This window comes from Pezoporus wallicus, unplaced genomic scaffold (assembly GCF_028554395.1).
Source record: "Pezoporus wallicus isolate ANWC-B61680 ecotype Strahan unplaced genomic scaffold, APGP_CSIRO_Pwel_v1 contig_6464, whole genome shotgun sequence".
NCBI lineage: Eukaryota > Metazoa > Chordata > Aves > Psittaciformes > Psittacidae > Pezoporus > Pezoporus wallicus.
In genome coordinates this window covers 918329-940977 of record NW_026642130.1, presented here as the reverse complement: position 1 = coordinate 940977, position 22649 = coordinate 918329, and the positions used below count along the sequence as shown (strand labels likewise).

General features: G+C 42.5%; 1 protein-coding gene across 2 annotated transcripts in view; it reads left to right on the top strand.

Annotated features, from left to right (window-relative positions):
- The window catches only part of INTS9 (integrator complex subunit 9), an 80764-nt gene that overhangs the window by 4994 nt on the left and 53121 nt on the right, over positions 1 to 22649 (top strand). For both annotated transcript variants that reach the window (XM_057427478.1, XM_057427479.1), the window contains exons 3-7: positions 5294 to 5354; positions 7793 to 7855; positions 11877 to 12016; positions 16407 to 16493; positions 21093 to 21213. In XM_057427478.1, the coding sequence (XP_057283461.1) occupies positions 5294 to 5354; positions 7793 to 7855; positions 11877 to 12016; positions 16407 to 16493; positions 21093 to 21213 (472 nt within the window). The remainder of the gene's footprint in view (positions 1 to 5293; positions 5355 to 7792; positions 7856 to 11876; positions 12017 to 16406; positions 16494 to 21092; positions 21214 to 22649) is intronic.

The following is a 22649-nucleotide window of genomic DNA, read 5'->3' as shown; positions in this document are numbered from 1 at the left end:
GTTTTCTTGGGTTGCAGTTGGAGTGCTCTGCGTGAAATGGTGTATTGGAAGAAGGGAGGGGATGAGTACAAATGAACAGCATCATTCGATATCATAAATAGACTTTGTTCACTTAAAAATTCTCTTTATCAAAATAACGTCCTTTGGCTCAGTAGACGGAAGACATTTTATGGATTTATTGATTGGTTTTTCTAGATAATTTATTCTAAGCTTCAGTAAAGTATTGCTGCAACTGCTCAGCACAAGTGAGGTCACATATCTGTCATCTTTCTGGCTTCTTCATGCAAGATGAGATAAATGGATAACTGAGATGGAGTGAGTGGAGCCCAGCAAGCACTGTTTAACCACCATTTTCTCAGGCTTTTCTTCAGAGCACAGACTAATGCAAAGAAAAATAGCACTTAACAGTCTCATTAGTTGACTTGATGTCATAATTGTTCCCCTTTAAAAATTAAATAAAAGATCCGTGCAGCTGAGCATGAGAATGGAACGGCAATGAAACAAAAGTAGGATCTAGAAGAGAATCCTGAGGTCAAGGCGCTCCCTTCTATGCCCAAACTAGAAAGTAATCTTTTCCCTGGTTTTTAGGTGAATTTGGTTATTCAGTTAGGGTGATTTATGTCTTGCATAAATGAAATAAATTACGAAAATGAGTGGTTGGAAAGGTGGAAATGAGTAAACTCTTGGTGATGGGAAGCAACAGGAATTTTCACAAAAGCCATTTAGTAATTTTGATCAACAAGGAAACAAGTGAGGAACGTTCTGGGTTCAGGGGAGGCTTGATTGAGAAAGGGAGAATATGACTGGGAAAGGGAGTTTCCTAAGAGACCTAATGAGGTTAAATCAGTTTGTCCAGCACTTCCTATGATTTGTTATTTTTTTGACAGGAAAAGAATAGACAATGTATGCATTGTTCCGCAAGAACATGGAGTTCAAGATCTGCTGTAGAGTAGGCAACAGATGCCTTAAGACAGATCAGTGTGGTAGTCATTTTTTGTCCCATTCCATAATTGCTAACTACAGCGTTTAGGGGCAACAGTTGATTTGTAAGGGATCCAGAAAAGTTGGGAAATGGAGAATTGCCTTGCATTTGCTTTCTCCTGAGACAAGGAGGCACAAAAACACAAAATGAAATATAAACCTTTGTAAATAAGTAGAATCAGTTTTAAATAACGTTAAGTTTGATGGCTTTGTAACAGGAGCAATGGAAAATAACTGGGGTGCATGGTTCACAGAAAAAAAAAAAGTAGGGTGCGGCTAGAGAACATACTGAGAATTCTTGTATAAGATAAACCGTTGTAGTTGGCGTAGTTTTAGGTCTTTATGACCTTAGTACAAAATAAGTGTAAGAAAACCAGGATAGAGCAACAGGACATGGGGATGAGGAGTATCTGGGACTAGCGGATGTCCAGGATGGGCTGCAGCTAAACTAACTGATAAGTAGAAGGACAGGATGATTGCTATGTCTGTAGTGTTAATGAACCAATTAAGCTGGTGTAAACATCTGCTGCTTCAGAGGCTGCCAGAAGTGATGAAGATTGTTGGAAGAAGTAAACGACCCTCAGAGACCACCACCACCACATTTTTGTACACATGTGGGGAAACTTTCTGGAAAATTATGTAATTCATACGTAGCCTCATGAATATGCATGTATGCCCAGTGAATATATAAGGACGGCTTGTGTAGCAATGCGGGGACACAGGCTATGTGAAGCTATCCCCCGTGTTTCCCAGTGCCGCAATAAGGAATACCTGCTTATCAACTTAAACTTTGTTGGCAAGTTTGTTCCTGGAGTTTTCTCCAAATCACTCCCACCTCCCAAAGAAAAAGGAAACAGGGAGGAGCAAGTAGCAAGTTCAGGTGATTGAACAAAGGCTTTAGAGGTTCTTTAGAACTGCAGGCATCAGCGCTCCCCCAGGATATGCCAGCTTTGTCTGCTAATAGCAGACCCTGGGAACGAACAGCCAAATTGCAGGTCACAACCTGAAATTCCCCAAGTACCTCCAGAATGTCTGCACTGAAATGACTCAAACTCAATAAGAAAGGATGTCAGATGTGACCCCTGATGGCCCACTGGAATCCGGAGCAAACAGTTGGATTTAAATCCAATCAATCTTGCCAGTAAGGTGATTGAGCACCCCTTACAGCAAGGATTGTCCTAAGCATATGGACTTGGGCAAGTAATTGATCTCTTCAGTACTCTACAAAACAGATGTCCTGCAGGCAGTTGTGGAAATGAGTTAGAAACTTGAGGAGGAATGTGGCTGTCACTAAAAAGTCCAGATGAAGACTTGTTCATAGTTGTACCATTACCGTGATGTCTAAATACCCCTGAAATTCAAAATGTGTATTGCCAAAACGGCAGTGTGACAAAGAGCTGATTTTATCATCAGTTTCCAGGTGAGAGACTACAAGAAGGACTGACTGCCTGAGCCTGAGGCACATAGCATCACAAGAATTTGTGCAGAGGTCTGTCAGATCTGAGGTTATTACCAGCTGTGTGGCCTCCCGGTACCAGATGTGCTGAAATAGACCCATGTGCAATAGCTATGCTTCTCTCTGGGGTCTTTAAAACAGAGGTCTCCAGAATATGATCCAGGAATCACTTGGGTTCTGCAAGTCTCAGTATGTGGTCTGCAAAGTGCCCTGGTTTTTACCTCTGTGGAGCTTAAAGGTAGGGTATTACAGAGGATTTTTGCTATGCAGCTAAATCCTGTGTTGTACCTGGCATGGGGCCCTCCTTGAGCAAACATTTTGAGAGACTCTGCTTTAATCTGTAAGAGGAAAGTTCTGTAGTGTTTGTGTCATTAAAGGGACTGGACATTTTTTAGAGTTCTTTGCTCTTCAAAAAAAAGCCTGTCAAAAGGTATTTAGATTCCACCTTATCCTGGAAATTGTAGTCCTTGTTCTCACTAGCCCACGGAGCATGTGCAAAGTACCTGCAGTTGCCAAACACTTTATGCCCCATCACATACTTTAAAGGAGGTTTGTCAACTGGAATTTTCTCCCCTGTACCAAAGTCAAATGCAAAACGGTAAAATGAACATGTGGGAAGCTCTTAACCTTTCCTGTCTAGCCATGACACACTTGCTTACATTATTTATGGGACAGTTCTAGCTATTTTGTATTAATCAATCACTCTATTACAATGTCAAAACTATGTCAGCAGGAACTGTGTTACTTCTTGGCTCCAAGGTAAAGAGTCCTTTCTGTCCTATGTTGCTTATTCCACTTTCACCTACACACAAGACTTATCTGCTAATTTTACGTCTCCTGACAAGACTGTATACTCTCCCGTGGATGCCAGGTTTAGTACAAGTGAATAGTACTCTTTCATCGTGAATAAAGCAAACCGCATGCTAGGCTAAATTAGGGGGAGCAGGGCAAGCATATCAGGAAGAGCTTATTCTATTCTGCCGCATGCTGGTGAAACCACAAATGGATCCAGGTTTGGATTTCCAGTCAAAGAGGGACACTAAGAATCTAAAGAAGGAGTTCAGGTGGGCTTCAAGATGGTCATGATCTGGAGCCCATGACTATGCAGAGAGGTTGAGGGAGCTGGGCTTGTTCAGTCTGGCAGAGAGGGCGTGAGGTGGGGAGCTAACAGTCACCTACAGCTGCCTGAAAGAAAGTTACGAAGGCAACAGAGCCAAACTCTACAGTGGCATTCAGTATAAGGGGCTAATGGCCACATACTGTGTCTTGGGAGGCTCAGGTAGCAATTTCACCCATCCCCAGAGAGAATATCATTCTCCAGGGATTTGCAAGATACAGCTGGGCAAAGCCGTGGCTGACCTGATCCATTGCTGGCTTTGAGACATTGGACTAGGGACCTCCAGGTGTCCTTTCCAACCAAGGCTTCTGTCTTCTCCCTTGTCTGTCAAAGTTATTGCACATCAGAATGGTTTATTCTGACTTTTTTCCCGTTTTCTTTTTTTTCCGTAACTCTTTTAGTCTCACTACACCAATTCTACTCAGCCTCCTCAGTCTCCAAAATGCTGCTGTTAAGTTGTGCTGTTGAATGTGGCAGTGGGGAGTACATTTAGCCACCTCATCTTTCCTATAATCACACTTCTTCAGATTTACTCCTTATCCTCAAAAGGGCGTTACACTTCTCTGGTACAGCTTCTCAATGACATATCCTTCTGCTCTCACCTGTTACCTTCTGTCTTCACTCCTTGAGTCTTAGGTTTCCTCCTTTTCCTTCCTTGCAACTTTCTGGAGTGCCAGTTAGGATATGTTCTTTTATATTGATGTTAGTCTGAACACAGCATTCCTCTGAGCCCTAGCATCACTTCCTATTTTCAAGTTCTTAAATTTGAAAGCCCTGATAGAATATAAGCATGCCTGTCTGTAGAGCTTGTGCACAACGCTTGCAGATTTCATTGCAAGTGAGATCTCAAGTCTCCAAATCTGAGGTTCTCACAGATTTTGGTTCCAGGTGGCTTCAATTCCTTTGTGTCCTCAACTTTTTCAGTTTTTGGATTTCTGTAGATATGCTTCAACACAGTGGGTTTAGAACTAAGTTATAGGCTCATACAAAAATCAGATGTCAATGTGAGGTATGAATAAGTCACTCAGTTATGGTAGCAAGAAATGCTGTAGCAATTACTACTGTAAACTCAGGATTGCAGCATCCACCTTGAAGTTTCTTTATTAATATTTAAAACAATTTAAAAAAGGGGCCCTGCCATTGCTGGCTGTACCAGACCTGCCAGCTTAAAACATGCAGTTGACAGCAAAACCTCCTTCCCCCTTTGTCTTTCCAGCACAGGTAAATGCACTGTACAGCTGGTGAGACTTCAGCATGAAGCCATGGTTTATGTGGATATAAAATCACAATCTTTGTGTCTCTAAATGACTTAGTCCAGAGCTTCTGTCTTTCCTTGCCTTTGCTAATGGGAATATTTGTCCCAGAGCAATTTTAAGGTGGTTTTGTATTGTTTCAGGCATAGGGTTTGTTGCTGCCCTAACTTCTGTTTCTGTGCCCAGTTTCACCACAGGGCAGTGTAAGCAGTGCTGAGCCTTTTTGGAACTCTCACTGTAAATTACCAAAATCAAACTCCCTGCATGCGTCTTCTTTTTACTCTTTTTACTTGTGTCATAATCATGATTTGTAAAAGTCATTTTAGTGAACATTTAAACACAGTGAAGCTGTTTTATTGAGATTGTTAGTTCCCTGAGACAGAAATGGTGTTCTTTTCCTGTATAGCACCAAATAGAAGGTCTATGCTTAGCGACTGATAATGGTATAATTAATATTGCAATAATGCTTTTTCTCTCTTTCTGCAGCCCCAGGCTGTCCAAACTTCCTGGTTGGGTTTTGAAAGATGGAAGCACATTTCTGGACAAGGTACTGTAGTGATGGTTAGAATTTTCTTGCATACAAAAAGATCCCTGACAGGTTAGGAGCTTGCACTGCATGAACAATACTTCCATGCTGACTCATCGCAAAGGTTTCTGTGTGTACCTTTATCAGCCACGATGTCCTTGTAGAGCAGAACATTTTGAAACAAAATGCTAATGCTAATAGCAACATGGAGGCTTTCAGTCTTCAGAGGTAGCCTAGCTTTATTAAAAAATCCTCTTAAAATTCAGAAATCATCAGTATGAATATTTTCTTATTTCATGGAGCTCCATAAATAATAGTGCTTTGCCTTCTTAGAGTGCCTTTTATTCAACAGTCTCACTTTTCTGACACTAAAGCTTCATAGCATGCTTATAAATGAGGTTGGTATCATACCCTTTTTTAGGCAGGAGAACTGTGAGAAAGTGAATGGTTTTCTCCTCATGGGAGGTCTCCTAGAGCGGAAAGGCATGTCTTTGGCCTCTGAAATCAACATGTGTTCTGCTGCTGGAGATAGCAGGGAGGATATTATTTCCAGCCCCCTAATTCTAAGACACAGGACTTACCCAGCTACGTGAGAGACACAGATTTTTTTCCTTTTCCCCTCTTTTCATTACATTAGTTTTGTAGGCAGAATTTAGCTGGGGCTTCAACCAAAACTAAGCACTGCAGTGTCCAGCTTGATCTGCCACAGGGGAACAATGAACACAAGAATATGTCAGATGTTGGTAAAATAGGCAGATACATTTCAAATGTGTGCAGCAATAGGTATCAGTAGAAAAAATACAGTTTTAATAGACCGTTCTCTGACTATGTGAACATTAAAGGAAAACAGTAATAATAGTTGCTTTTGTAGGGACTTTGAGGTGGACAAAATGGATTCATCTGATTTTTACAGACAAGGGGAAGATCATAGATTAAAGACCTGATTTTTCTTCTCATTGGAGACAAAAGAAACTGTACAGGCAGCATTTCTGTTAGTAAAATAGTAACAGCTCTATTCAGAGCACATGCTAAGTGGCAGTCACACAGCTACAGAGGCTCAGAGAAGGAATGGAATTGCTCAGCTTGAATTCCCTGGAATTTGTTTCTCCTGAACCCCAGCCTTGGTCTCAGAGCTTTGGGCTCCCTTCTGTCCAGCAAACGGGTAGGCCGTCAGTATATTTCTATATGTGATGTATTTACATTTCTGTGGTGCTGCTGCAGTGTGTGCTCAGGAGAAATCTTCAAACTCACTCAGCATCAGTGGAAACTGTGTTAAAAATCTAAAGGCAGCATCTCTTACCTTCACCTTGACCATTGTAACTGCTTGGAATGGTAAATTCTTTGACCCATGCTGGAAAAAGGCAAGAGAAGGAGTCAAAGGGGGGTGTTTTATCATGTTGGGTGGACATTCCTGTTACAGCACTCTCTGGATGACAGTTATAAAACTTAAGTCCTGGAGAGGCATTGAAATTTGCTGCGATCTAGTTTTAATCATTTTGAACACCCTTGAGATGAGGTTAGGAGACTTCTGCCACTAGATGTAATTGCTCATTCGTTATTAGTTGGCAGGTGCACTGTAATTATTAAGAATTGGATTCAATCTTTAATTCTGTCAGTCTGAAGCTGGCTGAGACCACTCGCTTTGGGACAAGCAAGAGAAGCATCCACAAGAGAAGGCAGAGCAGGTGATAGGTAGCCTGTGAGGTATGTTAGGACTAAAGCTGGGAATGGTTTTGTTCCATACGTTATCCTGAAGAATGTGACTTTTCATGTGACAAAGATTTCTGATGTCAGCCTTGAAAAAGAAGGAAGAAAATAGAGGACTAAAGATCCAGTAGAGATAAGTCTAACAAAAAGTGCCACGTGGAGCTTAGATCCACGGAAGATGTTTCATCAAATGTTCTGACACAGGGGCTAAAAATCATATTCTGCTCCTAATAAGACGGAGAAGGTTTGATGTTATTGGGAACCAAAGCTAAATTCCAAAATTGTAAGACATGCAGGGCAGTGTAAAGGTGCTGTGCACACCTTTACAAGAGCAGCAGTTCCGAGAAGAGTGGTCTTCATGACCCACTTTTCAGTTCGTACTTTGCTTCTGGTTGACACAGTTGGTTTGCATTGTTACACATTTCACAGCCAATACATCTGTAGTTAGAAGAGCAGAGAAAATGCAGCTTCACAGGACAGCACCTCCTTCATGGCCATGGCAAAACCAGCCAGAAAGAGCCATGGTATCTCTCCTTACCTTCCAGAGCGCTGTCTGTTCCTCCAAATGAGAATCTGAGCCCTTGAAGTCTGCTTACAGCAAATTTTATCTAGAAAATGGATAAACGTTGTGTAGGAGTGGGCTGGAAATTACCTGAGATAAAGAAAAGGTTTTGAAAGAGCAAAATCTGCTGCACTGGAGTAACATTACATTGTAATTTTGTGTCTATTCTGTTGGTGTGCTTTTCTTACAGGAACTAAAGGAGTGCTCTGGCCATGTGTTTGTAGACTCCGTGCCAGAGTTCTGTTTACCAGAGGTGAGTTTGTTCAAAGTCATGCTGAAAAATCTGATTCCATTCTATCACGTGGGAGAAACTTGCTGAATTATTAAATTTATCAGCACTCGGTAAATAATGCTACTAAACCCTTTGTGTTGTTAAGGTGCCTCTAGTATCTATGACGCTGGAAAAAGGGTGGAAACAGGCCTTTTCAACAATGGTTTGGGGCAAACTGGAAGGTCTACTTGAGCAGATGAATATCTCACAGAAGAATAAGACTTCACTGTCTCTTTTTATGGGCCTTCCAAAGACAATATGACTGGGCTGGACTTGAGTATGACAGGATACATGTGCTGATCTAGATAAGAGCAGTGAATGAAGACAAGGAAAACTACTTGTCTCTAACCACAGATGCATGACCTGCCTAGTGGAGCTCCCCTGGGGAGCCAGCTGTGTGGTTAAGCCACTGTTTGATTCCACTGCGCTGCACTCAGATGTGTTCTGCTGGCAGCAAGTTGAGGTTAAGAAGTTTTGCTGCCTTCTCAGCTTTTCATCACTGCATCTTTGAGAGAAGGGCTTTACCTTCATATCCACTGACATAACTTCAAGTGGCTGCTTCCCAGGCTGGTTGTTTTGTTTTTTTTTCCCAAGAATACCTGGGTTAAAACAAAAAAAAAAAAAAAAAAACAACAAAAGAAGGAAAGAACGACTATTTAAAATGTTAAATTCACTGTGACTACCTGACTCATCAATTAATGGTGTATACAGGGGAGCTGGAGAAGTAAAAAGCTGTGCAAAGAGTGATGGGGGTACATGATGGGGAGTAGTCTGGGAATAGTATCCTCTTTCTTCAGCTGTGTTCGGACTGTGATAACATCAATTCTTTCATTTCATGTTGGGATGTTTTCTCTGTCTTTGAAAGAGACAATTGCTTTTGGGCAGTGATTTTTTTTTTGTCCTTTCTGCCTGACCTTGTTGACAGGAAGTACAAAACGCTCCTGGAGGGTTGTTGTCAGCTTTGCTGGGGTGCTGGCAATAGCATTTCTGCCTTTTCATTCCTTTCAACTCACCTCTTGCTGCTTCTGATTCTTGTTGTCTTGGTTCTTCTAAGCAAGTTGGCAGCTCTGGCACTGGTTTTGGCAAGTGGTTTCAACAGATCTGTGTGTAATTGTTTGTTCTCCCCAACTGGAATGGATATAATTGAATCCCACAAAAAAAAAAAAAAAAACCACAACAAAAACTTAATAATTTGAGGTTCTTGTGAGCATTCTGACTACTGTCCTGTGCAAGGGAGGAGTGTAGGAAGCATCTTTATACCGAGAAATTATGGCCCAGATCTTGGGAAAGAGAGACTTTATGTTCTGGATTCCCTTCGGCCATATACAGTTGTGGTAATCTGCTGGGGTTTAGGGTGCTTCAGCTAGGCTTTCTGGTTACTTTGTTGGGCTGGAAAATACCCACATGTGTAGCTTTAAATATTACTGATGGGGAGTTGTTGCTTCCTTCTATCAGTGTTATCACCAAATGTAACTCTCTTACAACTAGGAAATCCAAACTAGCTGCATGTCACTGTTGTAGCGCCTTTACAAATGGCCTCTCAAATGCTTGTTCCCAAAGTTCCCAGGAGGTGCCAGATCTTCTCCACAAGCCCTGGAAACAGATCTGCTAGTTGTACACAGCTCTCATCTCTAGCTTCATAGGCTCCCCTGTCTGGGGGAGGGTTCAGATGTCGTGGCCAGTGGAATGCATCAGCAGAGTAAAAAATGTTGCTGGTGTTTAGCAGAATAGTCTAAGAAGGAGCTTGTGTGAAAGAGCCTCTGTCTTTTTCTTTGTCTCCTCCCATGCCACTTCTTTTGAAGAAACTTGTATGCAAAAGCAGTTAGTTTGAGAATCACAGTATCACTTCCAGGAACACCACTGCCAAAGAAAGCCAAGTTTTGAATGTAATCCAGAAGCCACAAGGTGATAAGAGGCTGTCTTAGCAGCAGAGTACACTTCCACATGTCAGAGTGCAGGGTGCAGCCCTGTCTTTGCTTGGAAACCCCCTGGTCTCTCTGACTTCACATTCAAGAAATGTTTTAATTCTCTTCTGTTCATAGGCACTTTTAGTGGGATTGCCACGAGTCCCACGGAAGCTTTTACTTTGCTTTGGTTTTGATACCTTTTTCACCCTCTTAGTAAGTGCTTCTAGCATGCTAAGGTGTGAGATGCTTAAGCTTGTAAAGTGGTAGTCTGTATCCTCCTGGTGGCTTGCTAAGGGCTGAGTGACTCCCCACTTCATAGAATCATATAAAGGTTTTAATTGGAAGAAACCTTAAAGCTCATCCAGTTCCATCCCCCTGCCATGGGCAGGGACACCTTCCACTAGACCAGGTTGCTCCAAGCCCTGTCCAACCTGTCCTTTTAACGCTGCCAGGGATGCGGCAGCCACAGCTTCTCTGGGCAACCTGTGCCAGCACCTCACCACCCTCACAGGGAAGAACTTCTTCCCAAGATTCATCTAAATCTCCCCTCTGTCAGTTTAAAGCCATTCACCTTTGTCCTGTCCTTACAGGCCCTTCAAAAAGTTCCTCTCCAGCTTTTTTGCCAGCCCCTCTAGGCACTGGAAGTTTCTCTAAGGTCTCCCTGAAGCCTTCTCTTCTCCAGGCTGAACAAGCACAGCTCTCTCAGCCTGTCTCCAGAGCAGAGGTGCTCCAGCCCTCAGAGAGCATCTTTGTGACCTTCTCTGGACTCCCTCCAACAGCTCCACATCCTCCTTATGCTGGTGGTCCCAGTGCTGGATGCAGGACCAGGACTGCAAAGGGGTCTCACGAGAGCAGAGTAGAGGGGCAGAATCCCCTCCCTCAGCCTGCTGGTCATGCTTCTGGTGATGCAGCCCCAGATGTGGTTGACTTTCTGGGCTGGGAGTGCACACTGCTGGGCTATTTGATTATGGTCTGGATGCAACTGAAAAGCAAGGCATGAAGAGCCACCTTGGTAGGAGCAGGCATCAGCAGACTGATACCACATAGAGAGTATTTCTGACTGACAAGCTTAGTAAGATAAAAGGGTGCCTTGTCACAAATCTGGGGATGGTGTTTCACCTACTTGCACTCAGCTTGGAGATCATGCCTCCAATATTAGCTGTGATCATGGATTGAAATCATGAACGCTTAGCTATGAGTTAAGCAGCTTGTCACCAGAGCACCATGTCAGCCCTCTGAAAAGCTGAGTGACCTACTTTCTTGCCTTTTTCATTCAAATTGCTGGACCAAGCCTTGCAATCAGATAATATGTGCTTGATGAGTGTTGAATTCCATTAGCTGCTCTATAATAACTGAGTTAGAGGTCATATATCTTGTAAATTTCTGACTTTACATCATTTGTGTTATAGCATTACCAGTAAATATTTCTAATTAAAATTCTTCTAGCAATGTTTGAAATCTTTCCTTCTCTGAACTACTGTCTGAGCTGTCACATCAAAACAAGTTGGACCCACCCATCTGTTTTGTTGCATCCTATGAATGAGCTTAATCTCGTGTTGTAGAAAACATAAATGATAAAGATGCAAAGCATTTAGTTTGGGAAAATATGAGAATTATTTTAAGCATGAGAATACATACGGTCTACATTCATCTCTCTCACTGTCCTGTGGTACAGTACTGTGTGCCACAGAAAAAAAATACAAGACACCATGCTAAATCACTAATTGTGGAAGTTTTGGTGTCCACCCAGTATTCCTAAGGAAGTGCACACAGCAGTTCTTTGATAAAAGAGCTTCTTTTAACAGCAGCCATTTCATTACATGAAAGACAGACAAACCCAGGACATGGTTTCCATTTTAGATTTTAGAAGGGAATAATTTTAGGGGGCTTTTTAAATAAATATTGTGAATTTTAACGAAATGTTATTTCTTTGCCACTGCTGGCACGTGCCCCTCCCTGTTTTTTTAAACTGATTATAAACTGGTTGTATTTGTGCAATATAAAGTTTAAAGAAAAAACGAACAGGGAGTTTTTCTGCCTTTGCTTAAGCTGCATGAAAGGGTTACATATTGCTTATCTCTTTCCTCTGTTTTCAGACTGAGCTGCTTGACCTCTCCACGGTAGATGTAATCTTGATCTCAAACTATCACTGCATGATGGCATTGCCCTATATCACAGAATACACAGGATTCACTGGAACAGTTTATGCCACTGAGCCCACTGTTCAAATTGGCAGGTAAAAAGCCTCTTAATATTCTCTTACTCCTCTTTCATCACTGCTAAGCAAAAGGTGTAAAGGACAATATGGGTAGAGGAGTGGTGTCTAATGTTCCGAAGAGGCTCTCAGGCAGTAGCTGAACACCAGCCAAGTCCTTAGTGCTGCAAATGAGTTAACTCAATGTTTTCCAACCTCTGGAACCATCTGTCTTCAACATTTACAGCAGCTGGTTTGTGTAGCCAGTAGATGTGGGATGGTAGATCTTGAGTGGACTGAGACACCTTGGTCAGCAATTACCATAAAGCCAACTTCAAACCTTCAAAAACCATGAATCAAAGATCTCTCCTGCTCCTCTCTGCTCCGTTAAACAAAAGAGGAATCACCAGTCTTTTCAACAGTAAATGACTGATTATTGCCTTGTTGGTTTTCAGTGTTTGAAATTTATATTATCACACTTTCCTTCACACCACAGAAGGGAATTTAAGCTGGCTTCATCTCAAATGACAGTTGAGATACAAAAGCTCTGAGCTCCAAAGAGGAACTCCAAAGAGAGAAAACCAGCAGAAATATGAGACTGAAGGAGAAAATATAAGGCCTGACAATGCAGTCAAAAACTTAAGACTTGGTCATCAAATTTCATAGTCTTTTTTTTACAAGTTGTCTGTTGATTGGATAGATCAGTACCAAAGGCTGCAGTTTTGGCCCTCGATGAAGTCTCACTGGAGTTGTGCTGTGTGCATCTTTTATGCAGAGCAGCTGCCACGTTCAGTAATGTCATGGTTTAAGCCCAGCCGGCAGCACAGAACCATGCAGCTGCTCGCTCACTCCCCGCCTCCTTCCTCCCCCAGCTCCTGAAGGGATGGGGAGGAGAATCATAGAATCATAGAATAGTTAGGGTTGGAAAGGGCCTTTAAGATCATCTAGTTCCAACCCCCCTACCGTGGGCAGGGACACCTTACACTAAATCATATCACCCAAGGCCTCGTCCAACCTGGCCTTGAACACTGCCAGGGATGGAGCATTCACAACTTCCCTGGGCAGCCCATTCCAGTGCCTCACCACCCTAACAGGAAAGAATTTCCTTCTTATATCCAATCTAAACTTCTCCTGTTTAAGTTTTAACCCGTTATCCCTTGTCCTATCACTACAGTCCCTGATGAAGAGTCCCTCTCCAGCATCCCTATAGGCCCCCTTCAGATACTGGAAGGCTGCTATGAGGTCTCCACGCAGCCTTCTCTTCTCCAGGCTGAACAGCCCCAACTTCCTCAGCCTGTCTTCATACGGGCGGTGCTCCAGTCCCCTGATCATCCTCGTGGCCCTCTTCTGGACTTGTTCCAACAGTTCCATGTCCCTTTTATGTTGAGGACACCAGAACTGCACACAATACTCCAAGTGATGTCTCATGAGAGCAGAGTAGAGGGGCAGGATCACCTCCTTCGACCTGCTGGTCACGCTCCTTTTGATGCAGCCCAGGATACGGTTGGCTTTCTGGGCTGCGAGTGCACACTGAAGCCGGCTCATGTTCATTTTCTCATCAGCCAACACCCCCAAGTCCTTCTCCACAGGGCTGCTCTGAATCTCTTCTCTGCCCAACCTGTAGCTGTGCCTGGGATTGCTCCCACCCAGGTGCAGGACCTTGCACTTGGCATGGTTAAACTTCATGAGGTTGGCATCAGCCCACCTCACAAGCATGTCAAGGTCCCTCTGGATGGCATTCCTTCCCTCCAGGGTATCAACTGAACCACACAGCTTGGTGTCATCGGCAAACCTGCTGAGGGCGCACTCAATCCCACTGTCCATGTCAGCGACAAAGATGTTAAACAAGACTGGTCCCAACTCCGATCCCTGAGGGACGCCACTCGTTACTGGTCTCCAGCTGGACATTGAGCTATTGACCACAACTCTTTGCGTGTGGCCATCCAGCCAGTTCTTTATCCACCGAGTGGTCCATCCATCAAGTTGATGTCTCTCCAATTTAGAGACAAGGATGTTGTGTGGAACAGTGTCGAACGCTTTACACAAGCCCAGGTAGATGACGTCAACTGCTCTACCCCTGTCCATCAGTTCCGTAGCCCCATCATAGAAGGCCACCAAACTGCTCAGGCAGGATTTCCCCTTAGTAAAGCCATGCTGGCTGTCACCAAGCACCTTGTTGTTTTTCATGTGCCTTAGCATGCCATCCAGGAGAATCACCTCCAAGATTTTGCCAGGCACAGAGGTGAGACTGACTGGTCTGTAATTGCCTGGGTCATCCATTTTCCCCTTCTTGAAAATGGGGGTTATATTTCCCTTTTTCCAGTCATCGGGAACTTCACCTGACTGCCATGATTTTTCAAATACGATGGCCAGTGGCTTAGCAACTTCATTTGCCAGCTCCTTCAGGATCCACGGGTGGATCTCATCAGGACCCACAGACTTGTGCACATTCAGATTTTTAAGATGGTCTCGAACCAGTTCCTCTCGTACAGTGGGCCCAAGGTCTTCATTCTCACAGTCCTTGCATCTGCCTTCCAAGACTTGGGTAGTTTGGTCAGAGCCTTTGCCAGTGAACACCGAGGCAAAGAAGTCCTTCAGAACCTCAGCCTTCTCCAAATCCTGTGTAGCCAGTTCTCCTGAGAGCTTCCTGAGGGGTCCTACATTCTCCCTAGTCTGTTTTTTATTTGCTATGTACTTGTAGAATCCCTTCCTGTTATCTTCAATACCTCTAGCCAAGTTTAATTCTAACTGGGCCTTAGCTTTCCTAACCTGGTCCCTAGCTTCCCGGGTAACATCCCTGTACTCTTCCCATGCCACCTGTCCTTGCTTCCACTTACTATAAGCCTCTTTTTTCCTTTGAATTTTCCTCAGGAGCTCCTTATCCATCCAAGGAGGTCTCTTGGCCCTCCTGCTGCACTTCCTTCTGGTTGGGATGCAACACTCCTGAGCTTGTAGCAGGTGATCCTTGAATATCAACCAGCAGTCTTGGGCCCCTCTGCCCTCTAGGGCTGTATCCCATGGAACCTTCCTAAGCAGGTTCCTGAAGAGGCCAGAGTCTGCTCTTTTGAAGTCCAGGGCAGTGAGCTTGCTGCGCGCTCTTCTCACTGTCCTGAGGATCATTCAAAAGAATGTAACTCCCACGGGTTGAGATAAGAACAGTCCAGTAACTAAGGTATAACACAAACCACTGCTGCTACCACCAATAATAATAATGATAAGGGAAATAACAAGGGAAGAGAATACAACTGCTCACCACCCACTGACCAATACTCAGCCCGACCCTAGCAGTGATCTAACCCTTTTGAGTAGCTGTCCCCAGTTTATATACTGAGCATGATGTGCTGTGGTATGGAATACCTCTTTGGCTAATATGGGTCAGGTGTCCGGTCTCTGCTTCCTCTCGGCTTCCCCTCCTCCCTGGCAGAGCATGAGACTCAGAAAGTCCTTGGTCAGAGTAAACATTACTTAGCAGCAACTAAAAACATCGGCGTTATCAGCGTTGTTCCCAGGCTGAAAGTGAAAAACACAGCACTGCACCAGCTACTAAGAAGGAGAAAAATGACTGCTTCTGCTGAACCCAGGACAAATAATTAGAGACCAGATTAGGCCATGGTAACTGGACCTCTCTGTTAGCACTTCAGGGCAGGAATCTTTCTCTGTTAAAGGTCCTATGCAAACTTTCCATGGCAGAGTAATTCTCCCATTATTTAAAAACAAACAGAAACTGAAGGCCCTTGTAGGTGACAGGAGTTATATAAATATGAACTAATAGTAGACCTCTGGGATATAACAAGGTAACAAGCATTGTCTTGTTGGAGAATATATTGGTGTGGTTCTCCCCACCCCAAGTAACTCCAGGTGCCATTCTTCTGCAGTTATATCTGACTTCTGCCTTCAAGGGGAAACATCCATGCAATTACAAATGCTGTTCAGTTTTGGGCAGTGAAATCTGCAATGACAATTTTTAATGCCTGACATTTTTTTGTCTTGAATGCTGTATTGTGCATTTTTAGATGAGGAGAGTTCACTCTGACAATGTTCTTGACTTCTCTAAGTGATAAACAAGCATCGGCTAATGAGTTTTCTTTGTATATTTTGTCTCATTCCATATGACAAGCAGTCAGTAACAAAGAAATCATCTTGCACAGCAGAAGAGAGATTTGGGAGTTCCTCTTGTCTTTTCACTTTCCAAATAACCCATAACCCAGTGGGCCAGATCCACTGCTGTTGCAACCAGCAGATAGAAATGAACTAGCTTGAGTTTGAAACGTTCAGTGAAGAAACAGGGATAGGATGCCTCTGGGAAGAACCCCTCTTTAAAACTGCCTAATAGTGTTACAATTTTTGTAGTATTTTGGAAACATTTAGGACAAAATTTTCTCCTGTGTGAAAGGCTGAATTACTAATTTAGTTAGGATGGGTGTCTTTTCAGACTTCTCATGGAAGAACTGGTGAATTCCATTGAACGTGTGCCAAAAGCTCAGTCTGCCTCCATGTGGAAGAACAAGGAGGTACAAAGGTAAGGAACAAGCCACCAGGAAAGGGTGACTGTCCTAAAACACTGACCAAAGTCTAGAATTCATTGTAATAATGAATCAGCTGCCACCATTTGAGATTTGCTACTACCCCTGAGCAGATAAAAAAAAGCCTAACAGGTTTACAGCTATGACTCCTTGGATCAGTTCTTTCTTTCATCAACCATCATTGGTCATTCAAACAACCACGCAAGTTTGAACCTTGGAGGAAGACTTGGTAACACAAAAGTCTTCCCTGATCTCCGCTCACATGATGGTAGACATAGCTTCATGATGGTAGACAAACCCAGCAAATTTTTGTATTAACTTGTAAGAAGTTGTTGAAATTAGCAAGCAACTTAAACCTATTTATATTGTGTTGGAGTAATTTTAATTTACAATATTTACATTAACGTTTGCTGAAATGGTAAGAAAGTCAAGCTACAGCTGTTGAAGGTCACTGGTGGCCAGCAACAGAGCAGTGCTACCTTTCCTCCCAGGATTTACAGCGTCTTTCACATATGAAGAGCAGAGGTGTGGAGGGTTATTTTTTGGCTTTTCAAAACTTAGAAGCAAATGGAAATCTGCATAAAAAAGGTTAGTTGCAAGCTCTCTGTCTGTTATTCCATCTAAACATAAAAACAAGGTGCTCAAAATTGAGGTCTTCCACATCTAGAACTTTGAAAGCCTATGTAATCTGAAAGTTATCCATACGGTTACTAATTGCAGATAATGCTTTCCTTGGAAATAAAACAGATTTAGGTGCACAACATGTTCTATGGAGGAGACAGTTTCATTTTTAGCACATTTTAAAGATAGGGACTGTTGATTAGAAAGTTATTTTTAAAAGCTGCTTTGTGCATTTTTAATTGATCTCCCAGTTTTCTACTCCCAATTCTTAACATTGCTTGATTTAAACCTTTACTAAAAATGAATTATTTCATGCCCTATAAAAGTAGTCCTGATATTTTCCAGTATCACAAAGCAAAGGAATGAAAAACCCAAATTAACATATATTTAGCTATGCATTGTACTGCCCTGCTGAGCTTAGGAGCAGTCTTAACTCAGTGCTATAACTCTTCTGAAGAAGGCAAATGAAACACACACATAAACCAAAACCAAAGGCAGTGAAGTTGATCAGGATTTTGTGCTGGTTGATGTATACTCTGATCAGAATTTTGTTGTTTTTTTAAATTTTGGGTCAGCTAGCCTGCCCAGAACCACTCCTGAAGCTCATAGTGTTGTGAAGAGGGAGGATTAGAGCCATTATTCTTAACACACTACTGCATGTGTTTAGTATGCATGGTTTAAAGGAGGATCATATATCTTGGAGCTCATTTAATGTCACTTTCCTGGTGGTCATATTTTAGAAAAAGTGCTGTTTAGCACTTTGTGTGCTGTTGACTATTCCAGGGGCAAACACAGAGAACTAATCTTTGTCTGCTAGAGAAGGCTGAAGTCTTTCTGTTGGAGCTGTATTTAAAATACTTTTCCCTGTCTCATGTTGCTTGGGAAGTACTCTAACATCAGTAATGCTTCCTTGGTACTGTTGAGTAGCTGTTGTAACAGAGTACCAGATGAGGTAGGAGCATAGTATAAGAGCCTACCACTCCGGGGTGAACAGCATCCTGTCCTACCTACGAGGACATTGTCCACATCCCACTGCCACACATCCACACTGACACATCCTGCTGCTATAGTATGGTATGTTGGGAACCTCGGTTGGATGGCAAGTCCCTCAGCTTCCATGAAATGCACACATTGCTCAGATATGAGACAGAGGCAGAGCAATGAAATGCTGTGCTCGTGGGGATAGTCAGACATAGTACTGCAGCTCTTCAGTAATGTAAGTCTGTGTATTGAAAACTCTGCCTTGAGGCTGGTATGAATCACTGCATTCTGTGAGCTGGAACAAGGGGATGAATCCAAACTCTTTTTCCAACTGTACCCCACCTGTGCTCTGAGTTTCCCCCTTCAGCTCCCTATGCTACTATAAAATGGAGCTCCTATCCACCACAGAGGGTATACAGGGACTTAATTAATGTTTGCAAAGTGTTTTGAGATTCATGGTGACAAGTGCCATGCAAGCATAAATGGAGCTGATTATTATAGGATGAGAGCAAACATCTACTGATCCACAAATTAACACCTGGCTAATAGCACATGCAGGGTTGGACTGACATCCGTTATTTAAGAAAATGTGATCCTTGATGAATTTTTTTTTAATAGTTGGCAGTTGCTAGAACAGAATACATATTACTTCTGAGTCTAACTTCAATTTTCCAGGCTGATCAATCACCATTGCTGCTTTACAGTTCAGCTGGTTCTACTCTGAATAGTTAGTATAAAACGCAAAGTATTATCATCTTCATTAAATAAAGTATTGAAGCATTTTAAATGCAAATACTGTATAAATATAAAAGTTCATTATAGTGGTTTACATTTTTTTCATTATCAGATCCAGTCTGAACTAATTGCTTAGCCAGTTTTATTACCATTGGTTTTTATTTTAAATGAGCAGTCTCGTGGAAGCTCCATAGATGCTCACCCAGGATTTCTTTCACACAGATTAGGATTCAGGAGGCTAAAAAAGAAATTTGCCCTATGAAAGATGCTTTGTCGACTACCTATTTGATGGTTTCTTCTGTCTTTCTATCAAAGTTTCTGAAATAGGCTATTTCTTGAGACAGAGGACAAGAGAGGCCAGTATTCTGATCTGATTTGGTACTACCATCCTCCTCTCCCTTCAAACAAGAACACATTATGTTATACACTATATGTTATTTGCCTTGAACAGGAGGGACTGTCTGTCTGCAGATGCGCAGTTAAGAATACCAGCCTCTGAGTTTCTTAAGCATAAATTTTATATACTAACCACAGGACCATGCTGCTTTGTGATACCTTCCTGTTTGTGGCCGAGGGCTGGCTGGCTGTCCTGGTATCTGCCCATGTACGTCTGGTTGTTATGAGGTGGTCCGTAATGGGATGTTGCCATAGTGTTAGTAGATTGACTCCAGATCTTAAAATATCCTCTAGTAACTTCCTGTACAAGTTTTAAAATGGCGGGTGGCAGGTTTAAATGCCAGCAGGCCCACATCTGAGGAATCAGCAGTCTTCATTATCTCTGTGTGCCATCTGACGAAGAATTCAACCACTGGAAAATTGTCCCATTGGTCTCTGTTGGGGATCAGAGTATATTTACCGTGTAGATACAGAGATAGATACCGTGTAGATAGAAAGTTACTTCAATCACCAAGGACAATTCCCCACTCTTCTCCATTACCTGTAGATATATTCTCCTCTTCCCAGAAGAGAAGCTCCTGAAAGCATCCAACACTAAATGCTTCTTATGGTAGGTTAAAGGCTTTTACAGGCAATTTGCTTCAGTGCAGTGGTGGACAACTATCCATGTTGCTTGGCTTTTTTGTTGCTTACGACTTCCCAAAAAAGATCTTGAAGACTTTGTTTGTTTCCTTAAGCGCAGTATGCTTTCAGCCTGCATGTCCTGGAATTACAGTTCTCGCACTAGACCTGTGCATTGGTTTTGGCAATAGCTGGCCTTAATCCTTTCTTCAGTGTCTTAAATTATGGAAGAGTTCACTGACCTAGTAGATATAACAATAAATTAAATTCCTTTAAACAAATTGATCAAAGAAACTTGACCAGTTTCCATAAATCTTTGGAAATTGGTTTGAATTAGCCTTTGATTTAGCATTGGTTTAATATACAAAAAAAATCTCCTATTCTTCTTATGCATTTGGCAGCTGTGCTGCTTCCTGCCTCAGTTCATGTTGCTAAGGAAGATTTATTTCCCAGAAGTTAGCTATCGCTCTTACAGCCTGTGACATTATAGTTCACTTCTTCCCTTGATGACACTGCCCAGCTAACTTGCAATGTCTGTGAAGAGCAGAATGGATGGATTTTACTTTGGTGTAAAACATCTTAAATACTTCCGTGTAGGAGATTTCAAAGAGCTCTGCAGTGTCAGCTAGTATATCCTTGCCAGTATCATGGGAAGGTAAGTGGGGTATTGCAGTTGAAGTCAAGAAAGCTGAGGTGTAGGGGCATATGCTCTGCTAAGAGACTGGTGACAGAAATAAGAGCAGAGCCAGCCTTTGTTCATGGTCTGTTACCTGTACTTTAATCACGAGATTGTGGCTTACTTTTGTTTCCAAATTCTTAGGAATATACATATACTTAAGATATGCAGAATAGGCCCTGATTCCAGATCCCAGTCATCTCTATCAATTCTGGTGGTGCATTTCATGTTGACATCTCAGCTCAGCCAGCATCTTATGTGAAAATACCACAAGAGTTGCTGTAACACCTTCATCACAGCTATGTCTGTGATGGAAGACCTGAGTTGGAACGACTACAAAGAGAGCTGGAGGAGAGCAGTCTTTGGGGTGAGGCAAAAATGAGCAGTTTGGTTGTGCTCCTCAACAGGCAGAAAGTTATGCACCTCACTTTGAAGCACAGGTGTATTTAAAATAAAAAGATGAAAAGAAGAGAAAAATTGAAGATGTGGAGCATGTAAATGGGTATAGAAACTGGTGGTCCATCAGGAAGTCCTGAAAATGCTCACACCCTGTTGATTTTTGCAGATTGCTGCCTGTCCCTCTGAAGGATGCAGTGGAGGTGTCTATGTGGAGGAAGTGCTACACCATGCCAGAAGTGAACGCTGCACTCAGCAAGATCCAGCTCGTGGGGTATTCTCAGAAAATTGTGAGTACCTGTAAAGCTGTTGGCGGGTCAGCAGTAACAACTTGTTTTCCAGCTTTTCTCTGGAAATGTCCTTCCTTTTCTGTTTTACCTCTAGATCCTGTGTAAGATCTGGTTGCCCTAGCCTAGGAAAGCAAGATAAGATTATATTGAATGTCCTTCAGTCTGCCTCCCAGGAAGGGTTCTTGTTAGGTGAAATCAGGGAGTATCTATTTGTTTCTTCTCTTCCCAAGAGGACCAATTTTTAAGGCAGCGTACCTTCAGATTTGGAATTGATGGCTGGCCCACTGAGAGCTGGGAGGATGTACCAAACAAATGTATCCTCTCTGTCTGTAAGCCACATCCCCTTCTGCGTTACCATGTATCTCACTTCTGGGAATCTTTTGAGTGCTTTAGCCTCCACTTTCTTTTATACTGCAAATTAGGGGTTGTAAACAAAACCTAATGGTTCAATCTGAACTTCAGAAACCCCTTTCCCAGGGTTCCCAGCTAACATTTGCTGTCTGTAAGGCTATTGACTATAACCCAGTGAAGTTTCTAGAATGAACAGAACGAACAGTTCAGTAGGTTCCCTTTTGGCTTGCAGGCAGCATGTGGACCATGAGACCTGCGATTGTGGCTCAGGGCTGAAAAAATAAAAAGGTGGGTTAAAATAAGTGGTGTACCCAAAGCTTTTTCTCTGCTCCCTTTTCTTAAGCAATGGGCCACTGAAGTTTGGAGACTGCTATTTATGCGTAAGACAGTTTGAAAAAGTAACCAGTGCTGCTGTGTACTAAATTTGGTGGATTTGGGTTTGTGTGGTGCTGCTGCATTAGAGCTGCTGAAAAAGATCCCCAGCCACCACTAACATGGCTGCTGACATAAATAACAGCTGCAGCTTTGTCTAGCAGCTGGACAGGTTGAGGGTGTTTGGATTCCTCATTATCCCTGTTTCTGTTCATTTTTACTGTCCTCACAGTGTGGATGCATCTCGCCTAATTTTAGATTGATGCATCTGAGCCAATCATTCTTTTATAGTTACCGGGAAAAGAGACGTATTTTATCTCTTCCCAAAGCTAGCTCTTAAAGTAATCAGATTCTCATTAGCCAGTTAACCCAAAACTGGGTGACAGTATCAGGAATAGTTTGCTGTCCATTTTCCATGTCTCCATATCAGCAGAGCCCTAAAGCACTCCGAAGGATGGAGACCCTGCCTTGTTTTGCAAGGCATCCAAATACATATTGAGATACTAGAAAAATTATTAGTATGGCATGAATCATATACTTGTTCTATTATTCAGTAACCAGAAAGTAGATCACATTAATGAGGTATATGTGGAGGCTTATTTTCATTTCGCAGAACAAGTATAACGCATTACTGTCTACGGATAAAGCAATCCACTGTCTAATGACACCTGGAAAGGAGACAACTATCAGGTTGCTTATGCTTAGAGCTGAAA